Source organism: Aotus nancymaae, unplaced genomic scaffold (assembly GCF_030222135.1).
Source record: "Aotus nancymaae isolate 86718 unplaced genomic scaffold, 86718_ANA_hifiasm-v0.15.2.pri h1tg000016l, whole genome shotgun sequence".
Lineage (NCBI taxonomy): Eukaryota > Metazoa > Chordata > Mammalia > Primates > Aotidae > Aotus > Aotus nancymaae.
In genome coordinates this window covers 75,461,634-75,474,532 of record NW_026988428.1, presented here as the reverse complement: position 1 = coordinate 75,474,532, position 12,899 = coordinate 75,461,634, and the positions used below count along the sequence as shown (strand labels likewise).

The window sequence follows — 12,899 nt, the reverse complement described above, 5'->3', positions numbered from 1 at the left end:
TCATAACCCCTCTTCACTCTTACCTCCCACCACTCAGTTTTCTTCTCTAACCTCAGCTTTTACTCTTGTCTCCCTTGCTTTCTTCATAACAGCCATGATGGCCTCATTGCTGGTTTTAGATAGGCTAGGTACCCCCACCTCATGCCTGTTAAACTCCTTGTTTCCTCAGCTTGGAGTGTTCTTGCATATATTTACACAGATAGCCCTCACCTCTAAGTCTTGGCTTAATTGTTTCCATCATAGTAACACCTGGTCTGTGCTATTTAAAATTAAAATTATGCTGCCATCCTATCCAGCATTGCCAGTGCCCCTTATGTGTACTTTTTCTTTTTCCCATAACACTTTCATTCTTTTATATATTATGTAATTTATACACTCTACTATTTAGATAACTCCCATCTTTACTATATTTATTGCTTATTGTCTGTCTGTTGGAATATAAACTCCATGAAGCAACAATTTTTTTTCTGTTTTCTTCATTGACATATCTTAACATGTGTTAGAATAACACTTAGTATGTGGTAGACACTCAAAAAATTATTGTTAAATAAATGAATGAAGAAGCAAGGCAAGATCTGGGAAAACACATATGCTGTTTTACCCAACAGCTTTGTGACCTTGGAAAAATTATTTAATCTTTCTTTTTTCTCTTTCTTTCTTTCTTTTTTTTCTTTTTCTTTTCTTTTTCTTTTTTTCTTTCCTTCTTTTCTCTTCTTCCTTCCTTCCTTCCTTCTTTCTCTCTCTCTTTCTCTTTCTTTCTTTCTTTCTCTCTCTCTCTTTTTTCTTTCTTTTCTTTTCTTTCTTTCTTTTTGACAGAGTCTCACTCTGTCACCCAGGCTGGAGTAAAGTGGTATGATCTTGGCTCACTGTAACCTCTATCTCCCAGGTTCAGGCAGTTCTCCCGTCTCAACCTCCTGAGTAGTTGGGATTACAAGCGCGCAGCATGGTACCTGGCTTTCTTTTGTATTTTTAGTGGAGAGGGGATTTCACCATGTTGGTCAGGCTGGTCTTAAACTCCTGACCTCGGGTGATCCACCTGTGTTGGCCTCTCAAAAGTGCTGGGATTACAGGCATGAGCCACTGCGCCAGCTTAACCTTTCTGATCCTTAGTGCATTCACCTATCAAATAGAGATAATAATTTTGTGGATTAAATAACATTTAGTATGAAATGTAATATATTGAAGGTCCAAAATAAGTTTTTATTTCTTTTCCTTCCCTTGTCTCAAATAATTTTATTCTCTTACTTTAAAAGTCATAGCTACAAGTTTATGTCACTCAGTGCTTCTTTCTGGCTTTTTTTCCCCTCTTTTTAAGAGATCAGGTTTTACTGTGTTTCCCAGGTTGGACTTGAACTCCTGGGCTCAAGCAGTCCTTCTACATCAGTCTCCCTAGTTGCTGGAACTATGAGCCCATGCCACTGCACTAGGCTCTGTTGATTATTTCTTTATATATTATTGTAATGAGCATTGAACACCTATTACACGCTGGACATTACTTCAGCCATTGGAAAATATAGCAGTGAGTGAAAATCAGTGGAACAGATAACAAACTGAATAAATTATATCAGGGGTTTGGTGGCAATAAGTATAATGAAGAAATCCAAAGAGCAAGAAAGGGTGATAGTGGCAGGGACTGCAGTGTTAAGTAGGGTGATTAGAGAAGTTCTTACAGAAAAAGTGACATGTCAAGAACTGAAGGAAGTGAGGAAATGAGCTATGTGGATGTCTGGGAAAAGACCTCTCAAGCAAAAGTGGGTAGTAAATGCAAAAGGTCTTGGGGTAAAATGTCCGATGAAGTGAAGAGATTAGATCAGAGAGGAAATGGAAAGCCAAATTGTGTAATCCTTTGTTCAGTACTGAAGTGGCCTCTGTGGCACCTTTGTGCAAACTGGAAAAAGATGTTTCCTCTGGGCAGATTTAGCCCTATAGGTACATGGCATGGCTAAGGAAGTGTGGACTGGATTTCAGTTCCTACTCAGTGCTCCTGGCACACTGCACAAATGGCACAGTCATACATGATGGGCTTGGCCTTATAGTTTAGTCTATTCTTACTCAGGAGCAACACCTTTATCTAAGCTACAGGTGAACACATATGCCTTCAGAAGAGAATTGAAAAGCTCCCTCATACATACATTTCATCCTCCAGGTTCTTTGCTCTCTTCATTTTGGGAATGCAGGACTGAGACAACCAGATGAGGTAGTTGTTAAAGCACCATTCTGAGGGAAATGTGGGAGAGGTGGTTAGAGTTTGCATTAATTTGATAGGGTAGATTTAGGCTTTTAAAATGGCTTATTCTGTGTCATTTTAAGCACTTACTGACTTGAAAATAAGTCAAAATATTAGTTGGCTCTTAGAAATAAACAGTTAATTTATAATTTTTAATATATTTGAGTAGACTTTTTGGAACAAGCATTTATTTGGAGCCACATGTGGCCTTTATCTTAATCTACATTTCTAGAACAACAAGATCTACACCTAATTGTGGAATCTTATTGAAGGTTAAAATTTTACTTGGAAAAGAGAGTACCCAGCAAAATATATTAGGAGCCACATATATATTTGATTAATTGCTTCCCAGGCAAGAAAATTTGGGAACTAAAACTCTGGGGTCTTTTTTTCTAAGTCTTTTAAACAAAAGGGGTTCTTGCTATGTTGTTCAGGCTGGTCTTGAACTCCTGGCCTCAAGTGATCCTACTGCCTCAGCCTCCCAAAGGACTAGTATTACAGGCATGAGCCACTGCTTCCAGCCAATTTAGAATCCTTAAAATTTTTTTTCTTGATTTACTAAGAAAGTAGTACTGCCAAAATAGAATTCTTTTAAAATAAAAACAATAGTGGGAAACTTTTTAGCTATTCTCTGATGCGTTCTTACTACTTGAAGCATGGACTCTATAAAAATTGCTAAAAGTTGTTAAATCACTGTATAAATATAATGGACTCCAGATAATGGAAATTTCTAGTAGGATCATTGGGATAACTTTCTAAATCTTCCAAGCTGAGTGTGGCTTTTTAACTAATGAAGAACTTAAATAAATCAGAATTGCAGTTTTGTAAATACCAAGTCTCTTTCTGAGTACTGAGTTCCTTTGGGATTTAAGCCAGTATTCATTTGAGTGTAAATGTAAAATAAGCTGAGAGACCACAAATAATGGAGCTGTGAAGAATGGGGAATAGGAGGAAATAAAGCAAGGAGTCCTGACTTGGCTATATATGTTTAATATTCCTCACAAGGACAAAATTCTCCTGGATTTAGGTGATGACTGAGCACCAAGAAAATAGAGTATAATTATGAAATGTCTAAAAATATTTCAATGAAGATTTTAAAAATGGCATTAGACTTTGAAGTTGTTGGTAGTCTCTCAAAAGTCATTCTTTTCTAGATGTTTTCCTGTATTAAAGATGACTGCATAGTAGTAAGAGGACTAGTCCCTGAGAAAGGAAAATGTGCTGTCTTTGTTGCATTTTCCCATTTCATGAATTTAGGGCATCAACACAGAATATATTTTGTTTTGTTTTGTTTTTGAGACAGAGTCTTGCTGTGTTGCCCAGACGGTAGTGCAGTGGCGCAATGTCAGCTCACTGCAATCTTCACCTCCCAGGTTCAAGTGATTTTCCTGCCTCAGCCTCCCAAGTAGCTGAGATTACAGGTGCACGCCACCATGCCTGGCTAATTTTTGTATTTTTAACAGAGACGGGATTTCAGCATATGGGCCAGGCTGATCTGGAATTCCTGAGTTCGTGATCCACCTACCTTGGCCTCCCAAAGTGCTATGATTACAGGTGTAAGCCACCGTACCCGGCCTACAAAGAATATTTTTTAGTGAAAATATAAAGATTTTATGAAGATTAGAAATAATGAATATAAAGTGTATTCATTTATTTTCATGCTGTTGATAAAAGCATACCTGAAACTGGGAAGAAAAAGAGGTTTAATTGGACTTACAGTTTCACATGGCTGGGGAGGCCTCAGAATCATGGTGGGAGGCCAAAGGCACTTCTTACCTGGCAGCAAGAGACAATTGAGAAAGAAGCAAAAGTGGAAACCCCTGATAAACCCGTCAGATCTCGTGAGACTTACTCACTATCATGAGAATAGCACAGGAAAGACCAGCCCCATGATTCATTTACCTCCCCCTGGGTCCCTCCCACAACATGTGGGAATGGTGGGAGTACAATTCAAGTTGAGATTTGGGTGGGTACACAGTCAAACTATATCTATAAGGCATCTATTATTCATTTTTGTAAGTTTTACCTGCTCCCTTTCCATGCCATCATCACATACAAAAGAAAATAATATCTGCAATCCATGAGGGTTTAATGCCTGTTATTACCAAGTTTATTACTGCTACTACTGGTAATAAACAATAGTTATTTTAAATTTATGGCTGGGCACAGTGGCTCTGCCTATAATCCCAGCAGTTTGGGAGGCCCAGGTGGGAGGATTGCTTGAGCTCAGGAATTTGAGACCAGCCTGGGCAACATAGCGAGACACCATCTCTATTAAGTTTTTATAAAAATTTTAAGTGATTAAAAATATATTAATAATTTACATTTATATAGTGCCTTACAGTTTTTAAAGTATTGTCATATATGTTGTAAAATTATCGTAGTAATTCAGTGAGAGGGACAAGATGGCTATAACTTTTATTTTACTGCTGAGTAAACTTTGGCCTAGAGAGGCTCAGTGACTTACTTAAGATCGAATGAGAAGGCTGAGACTAAAATCAGCCTTCTTTTTTTTTCCCTTGAGATGGGTCTTGCCCTGTCATGTGTAAAATCCATCTGTAAGTTTCTGCTTTAACTTAGGCAAGCCCAGGCTTCCTGCCACCCACCAGACAGAATAGGTTAAGGGTTATTCACTTGGTAGACCAGGAGAATTTTGTAAATTTTTATCAAATGCCTCATGGAAATAAAGTTTTCTGTGGTGTCTCTGTGGACAAGATAGAGAAAAATAGGGTAGGTGGCTGTGTCATTAGGTAAAGTCATAACTGATTTGGTAACCAGGGTGCTGATTAGTGTTACTCTAAAGAGAGTTTCTGAGGGCATGCGAAAGAATTCTGTCCTCAGCCTTAGGTCTTCAACATCTATGTCTGTTTTGTGTGAAATATATACAACAGGCTGATCAAATCATTGGATGATAGAGGATGTAGAGTAACTAGATTTCAGATTTTCTCTTTTCTTCCTTTTAAGCTCCTACCACTTTCCTGCTCTTCAGTCAAAAGAGTGCCATCAACCGCATGGTGATTGATGAACAACAGAGCCCTGACATCATCCTTCCCATCCACAGCCTTCGGAATGTCCGGGCCATTGACTATGACCCACTGGACAAGCAACTCTATTGGATTGACTCACGACAAAACATGATCCGAAAGGCACAAGAAGATGGCAGCCAGGTAATTGAGAGCTTGGTTCAAAATTCATTCCTCCTGACTAATAACTGGACTCACCAAGCATCCTATTTCACTTGTTTTGACTCTGCTTAAGTATGTGTGTATGAAACTGAAATTCTGGATCCAGTAGCTTATTTTTTCCTTCTGACGATATTTTCTTCGAGTAAGCAATTGTTTGATGATATTATGATGAAAATTGTTAGGCTTACTTAAGCTGTTATATTAGTAATGGCTTTGTGACTGCCCCCTACATTTCTTTATGAAGTCTTTTTACTTACATTTCTATTTGTATAGATTATTAGAAGCCTTGACATAGGCCTTGGTTCTGATACCAGCCCTATTCCTCACTGGGATTCTTACGAACTTTTTTTTAGCTGGAAAGAATGCAAAGCACATAGCTCTTATGTGTTATGTAATAGGAATTCAATAACAGTTACACTACTAATTAACTATTATTTAAAAGGTTTGGATATGAAGCATAACACAGTCTCAGTAAGATTGAAAACATCTAACATGTTATTAATCCAATGGGTTGTATTAGTCATAATTATTTGGTGAATGTGGAATGGGAATGAGGATATTATTAATAAATCTTACCCATTTACATGCCAGTTATGGATTTCTATACCATTATCTATACTTCTTTGCTTTCGTTCTGTGGCTAAGCCCTGTTAGACTGTGATTACAATATGATAAATAATTACTTGTTGTCATCCTTACAGCAGTGATAGTAAGTTGTATCTTGAATGTATTAAAATTTAGGGAAGTTAGAGTACCGTTTTTCGCTATGTCTCATCTTACAATAAAGAGCAAGGAGGTAATATATCTGCAGCTGCTGAGAGATCATTTAGGGTATAGTCATAGCTGTATATTCTAGATGGACTTTCCACCATATAGGCCAGGACTGATGGGCTGATAACTAATAGATAGAAATAATTAAATTTATTGCACAGCCAACTACATGGCAAATAAATTAGATAACCTCATTAAGGAATATGTTACTTCAGAGATACCCATTAAGTAAGCTATAATTCGGATTGAACAAATAGACAAAGCCTCTCTTTTTGCTTAATTTTATTTTTTAAAAAATTACATGTGTAGAGTTGAAGATCAGAAAAGGAGATGATGGATTTGATTTGTAACCTTTACTAGTTGCTCTTATCGCTATGGCAGCATTTTTCAAATTAAGTACTGTGGTCATTTTGGGCTGGATAATTGTTGTGAGGGACTGCTCTGAATACTGTAGGATGTTTAACAGCATCCCTAGCCTCTGCCCACTAGATACCAGTTATATTCCCAGAGTCGTGACAGTAAAAAATGTCTTCAAACATTGCCTAATGACCATGGCAGGGCAATACTGCCAACTGCTGCTTTAGAGGTACTTCTAGGATATGGTTTTAGCCACAGTTGTCTCCAGTTTACAGAAGAGATTTGCTACCTTCTCACTCCCATCTCTTAATCAAAGCATTGTCGGGTTCTTGGAGCAACTAATCTGACCTTAGCTCTTTTCAGCAGCAGGATAACCCAAGAAACATTGGAAATGTGTTTTAACAAAGAAGCACATTACCCATAAAAAAAGGTATCAGTAAGAAATATTTCTTAAGACTTGAGAGAGCCTTCTGAGCTGTGTGCCCCTATAGGTATAAGCATTGTGAGTGAGTGTCTCAGGGTTATCTGCCCTACAGTTTAATTTTCTGTGTATTTCTTTTCTTCCCTAGGGCTTTACTGTGGTTGTGAGCTCTGTTCCGAGTCAGAACCTGGAAATACAACCATATGACCTCAGCATTGATATTTACAGCCGCTATATCTACTGGACTTGTGAGGCTACCAATGTCATTAATGTGACAAGATTAGATGGGAGATCAATTGGAGTGGTGCTAAAAGGCGAGCAGGACAGACCTCGAGCCATTGTGGTAAACCCAGAGAAAGGGTATGTTACTAAAGTGGCTTTCAGATACTGTGGCTTCTGAGACCTGCCTCACCCTTCTTTTCCAGCTGTTACTCATTTACCTTTAAGTGTCCTGTGCTCTAGCAAACAACTCAGTCTTCTCTATCCATTTGTCTCTGCATTATCTTAACAATTTTCTTGTACTTTCTCTGATTTCACTGCCCAGACTTTGTTTCCTGGGCCACTATTGGTTTAATTCTAAGTCTTACCTATGCCTTCAGGACCATTTCAACTGCCACGTCCTCCAGGAAGTTTTCTTTCATCTACCTCATCCCAGACAGCTGTGATTTTTCCCCCCTCCTGAATACTTAGCACTCTGTATCTATGCCTAAGCTATACTTAGTCCTTTCCAATTTACCTTACATTTAATTATTTTTTAGTCCTGTATTTACCACTAGACATCAGTTTTCTTTATGATGAGAACTAATATGTTTTCATTCATTTAATACAGAGCTTTGCATTTAATAAATACTCAGTGCTCAGTCGTATCTGAGTGAGTGATAAGGTATTCAGCAAGGAAAATAGCTTACTTCAAAAGAGTTAGAGGAAAAGGATGAAATTTAGAAGTTAAATATAAGAACTTATTTATATATGACTTCTTTTTAGTTATTAAATAGATTAGAGAATTTAAACTTTTGTGTTTAGGTGTCTCTAGTCACTGATCTTTAATTCATTGTGTTCTGAAAACATATGTATGCCTGTGTCTAACACTATTCTATTAATCTATGAAAGCTTCCTAATAACTTCTGTGTACCTTTGTTGCTACTATTAAAAGTAGTAAAAGTATCCCATGACCTTTTGAAAATGTAAATATATAAATATATATATATATATAAATAAGTATTTATATATATATATATTTTTTCAATAAAAGGTCTGGCTCTATCACCCAGGCTAGAGTGCAGTGACAACAATCTCAGCTTACTGCAACCTCTGCTTCCTGGGTTCAAGTGATCCTCCCACCTCAGCCTTCCAAATAGCTGGGACTACAGGCACACGCCACCACGCCTAGCTAATTTTTGTGGTATTTTTTTGTAGAAATGGGGTTTTGCTGTGTTGTCCAGGCTCGTCTCTAACTCATAAACTTAAGCAATCCCCCTGCCTTGGCCTTCCAAAGTGCTGAGATTATAGGCATAAGCCACTATACCTGGCCAAAAAATAACATATTTTAAAACATTTAAAAAGATTTAAAAATATTCTACCTCTATTTGTCTTAATAAGAATATTCTCGTTTTATGTGGTTTCTTACTCCAGTAACTCATTTTTTCCTCCTTTCCCTCTAGGTATATGTATTTTACCAATCTTCAGGAAAGGTCTCCTAAAATTGAACGGGCTGCTTTGGATGGAACAGAACGGGAGGTCCTCTTTTTCAGTGGCTTAAGTAAACCAGTTGCTTTAGCCCTTGATAGCAGGCTGGGCAAGCTCTTTTGGGCTGATTCAGATCTCCGGCGAATTGAAAGCAGTGATCTCTCAGGTACCCAAGAAATATGTTTTCTTATTTTGATTCAAGTTTTTAAGATGATTCATCTATTGTGTTTTTCTTGCATCATATTTTTTTGGGCACATTTCCTGGCAGTTTTATTCATTATATGTAGTCATCAGGTTGGTTGGTGAAGAGCTTTTTCTTCAGCCATCAACATGATTACTCCTTTGTTACGTAGTTACCCACTAGTTTTCTTCATCTTGGCTCTGTAAATGTATTTCTAATGCATCTCTTCTCCTTTCCTAAGTCTCCTGCTCTAGTTTATGTTCTCGTCACCTCTGGCCAAATCCTAGCCTCTGGTTGATGTCCCTGCCATTTTTTCCCGTAAAAGTTTACACATGGCTCCTAAATTTTCTGAAACATGGTTTTAATGTCACTGCTTTCCTTAAAAAAATCTTCACGGTAGTTTTATAAACTATAGGAAAAAAGTCTAGTTGCATTCTTAAGTTGGCATAAGTTGGTATTCACCTTTCACAACCTCATCATGGCCTTTACCTTTCTGGTATTTTAACCAAATTAAATCATTTGTTGGTCTTAAGTTATACTTTTACTTTCACATTTCTCTGCAATCTTCTGTCTGTAATTACAGTTACCTCCCCTGTCTACGATTTCTGATGTCATATACTCTGTGTTGGCTTCACTAGTGATCAGATAAATGAAATTAAAATATTATACTATTTGTGTCTGTCAACATGGCAAAATATGTTAATGTTGATTATTGCCTAGCATTGGCCAGTATGGTAGAAAATAATATGCCCCCAAGTGCTTTGGTGGAAGCGGAAATTGATAGAACCTTTTTAGAGGACAATTTGCCAGTAATAATCAAAATTTAAAATATGCATTCCTTTTGATCTAGTGATTTCCTTTGTAGATAGCTGTCTTAGAGAAATACTGACCCAAGTGTACAAGGGTATTTGCTGAGCATTATTCATGATAGTCCTTCATGGAGAAATACATTCTATTATATCAGTGTATGGAATATTGCATTCATTCAAAAGAATAAAGTGTGCACTGACGTGACTGATTTTTAAAAATTAAATTTTATAAAAATGCTTAAGATCTAGTTTTGTTTAAAATTTAAAACCATGTAATATGTACGCAATATATGTATACATACTGTTAAGAAATGTGGGAACTCAGGCCAGGTGTGGTGGATCATGCCTGTAATCCCAGCACATTGGGAGGCCAAAGCAAGTGGATCACCTGAGGTCAGGAGTTTGAGACCAGTCTGGCCAACATGGCAAAACACTGTCTCTACTAAAAATACAAAAATTAGCCAGGCGTGGTGGCAGGCGCCTGAAATCCCAGCTACTCGGGAGGCTGAGGCAGAAGAATCGCTCAAATCTGGGAGGCAGAGGTTGCAGTGAGCCAGTATCATGCCACTGCACTCCAGCCTGGGTTATGGAATGAGACTCCATCTCAAAAACAAAAAAAAGAAATGTGGGAACTTCTGATCTCAGATTCTTTAACAATGAAGAAGAAAGAGAGAAGAGGGAGGGAGGGGAGATAGGAGAAGGGAAGAGAAAGAAACAGGCATATATGTCAGTATTTTTCTCAAGAAATAAGAAGTATATCTCAAGAAAAGTCTGGAGCATTAGCATACTAAAATGCTAAGACTACTTATTCCTGTATCATGTACATTTTTGTATGTTTGAATTTATAATGTTTTAAATCTTTTTCACATTCGGTATTTTTTAAAGAATGTATTTTTCATGTTCAAATGCCTCCCTTCCATTATGTATTCTCTGATTCCAGACAGTTATGCACACACTTATGCATGTTTAGTTATACACCTGGTGTAGTATATTCTTTCCCTCATCTGATCTCCTTAGTCTCTTAAGTCACCTCTGATTTGTACATTAGTTATTTATGTCAGTATTTTTAACTTTTTGTGTGTGCGTATGAGACAGGATTTTGCCCTGTCACCTAGGCTGGAGTGCAGTGGTGTGATCATAGCTTGTTGTAGCCTCAAACTCCTCAGTTCAAGCAGTCTGCCTGCCTCCGCTTCCTGAGTAGCTGGGACTATGGGCACACACCACCACAGCCTGCTAATTTAATTTTTGTAGAGATGGGGGTCTTGTTGTGTTACTCAGGCTAGTCTCAAACTCCTGGGCTCAAGTGATCCTCCTGCATCTGTCTCCCAAAGCTCTGGGGTGACAGGTGTGAGCCACCATGCCTGGCAGGCAGTTGTCTGTGATAAAGCTCTTCACAAAAATGTTTCATTCAGTATGATTAATTTTGTCCCACTGCTGCAGTGAGCCATGATCATGATTGCGCCACTGCATTCCAGCCTGGCCAATAAAGCTGAGACCCTGTCTCAAAAAATAACCCAAAAACTGGTGACTTGAAAGTTTATTGAGGTATAGGAGTTCCTTATACATTCTGGATATGAATCCTTTGTCAAGATATATACTGCATATATCTCCCAGTTTGTGATTTACCTTTTTTATTCTCCCGGTAGTATCTTTAGATGAAAAGAAAGGTCTTAATTTTAATGTAGTACAGTTGATTAATTTTCTTTTTATGGTTAACACCTTTTATGTTGTTTAAGAAATCTTTATGAGGGTTGAGGGATGAGAAATTACTTTATGGGTATACTGTACACTGAGGTTTTACACTAAAAGCTCAGACTTCACACTTGTACACATAATAGGTACATCATATATATCCATGTAAAAACTTGACTTGTATTCCATAAATATATAGAAATAAGAAAAGAGAAAGAAATATTTGTCTTCTGCAAAGGTACAAAGATATTTTATTTCTTTTTTTTCCCTAAAATGTCTTCATTTAACTTTTCTTCTTGAGATCTGTAATCCATCTGGAATTGATTTTGATGTGTAGTGTGAGGCAGGGGTTAAAGTGTATTTTTTTTCCATATTACTGTTTGATTCAGCATTGTTTATTGGAAAGACTGTCCTTTCCCTACTACTCTGTAGTATCACCTTGGTTATAAATGAGGTGACTGTATTTGTGTGAATTTGTTTCTAGACTCTGATGTTTCCTTGGTCACTTTGCCTTTACGCATATGATATTACACTGTCTTAATTATATAACTATAATAGATTCATCTACATCTTTAGTGTTTTTTCAGGATTACCTTGGCTATTGTTAACCCCTTCAGTTTCCATATACATTGTAGAATCATCTTGTGAGTTTCCCCTTCCAAAAAATCACATACTAAGATGTTCATTTGGTTTGCATTTAACTGATAGTTTAGAGAGAATTATTATCTTTATAACATTAATCTTCTAAACCATGAACATGGTAAATCTCCCAGTTTATTTAGATCTTTAATTTCTCTAAATGTTTTGTAGTTTTCAGCAGAGGTCTTGCCTGTCTTTCATTAGAGTTATTATTCCTTGGTATTTGGTGCTTTTAAATGCTAGTGGTAAAGAATATTCTAAACTTTTAATACTTTATTTTCTAATTGTGCCTGGAATATGGAAATAGTTTCTTTTTTCCTCCTTCTAGAATATTGAGCTTGTACCACAGGACCTTGCTAAGTGTACTTATCTTTAGGATTTTTTTTATGTTACAGAATCATGTTTCTACAAATACTGAGAGTTGTGTTGTTTTTTTCTTTCTAGTCCTTTTCTCTTTTTGCCTTATTATACTAGCTGGGGCACCCAAATACAGTGTTGAATAGGATGATAATAGAATCCTTGTTTTTGTTTTTTTCTTGGTTTTGGAGAAGTATTCAGTACTTTGTGATTGAGTGTTCTTTGCTAAGATTTTTCTGTAGATAACCTTTGTCAAATTAAGGAATTTACTTACTTTCCCCAGCATGATATATTATTCTTTTTATTTATTGCTGGATTTGATTTGCTAATGTTTTAAGATTTTTTTTTTTTTTTTTTTTTTTTTTTTGAGACGGAGTCTCGCTCTTGTTACCCAGGCTGGAGTGCAATGGCGCGATCTCGGCTCACCGCAACCTCCGCCTCCTGGGTTCAGGCAATTCTCCTGCCTCAGCCTCCTGAGTAGCTGGGATTACAGGCACGCGCCACCGTGCCCAGCTAATTTTTTTGTATTAATAGAGACGGGGTTTCACAATGTTGACCAGGATGGTCTCGATCT

General features: G+C 37.2%; 1 protein-coding gene across 5 annotated transcripts in view; it reads left to right on the top strand.

Moving 5' to 3' along the window:
- LRP6 (LDL receptor related protein 6) overlaps positions 1 to 12,899 on the top strand; it is a 153,011-nt gene that overhangs the window by 110,393 nt on the left and 29,719 nt on the right. For all 5 annotated transcript variants that reach the window (XM_064377678.1, XM_064377675.1, XM_064377677.1 and 2 more), the window contains 3 exons: positions 5,192 to 5,394; positions 7,110 to 7,321; positions 8,623 to 8,813. In XM_064377678.1, the coding sequence (XP_064233748.1) occupies positions 5,192 to 5,394; positions 7,110 to 7,321; positions 8,623 to 8,813 (606 nt within the window). The remainder of the gene's footprint in view (positions 1 to 5,191; positions 5,395 to 7,109; positions 7,322 to 8,622; positions 8,814 to 12,899) is intronic.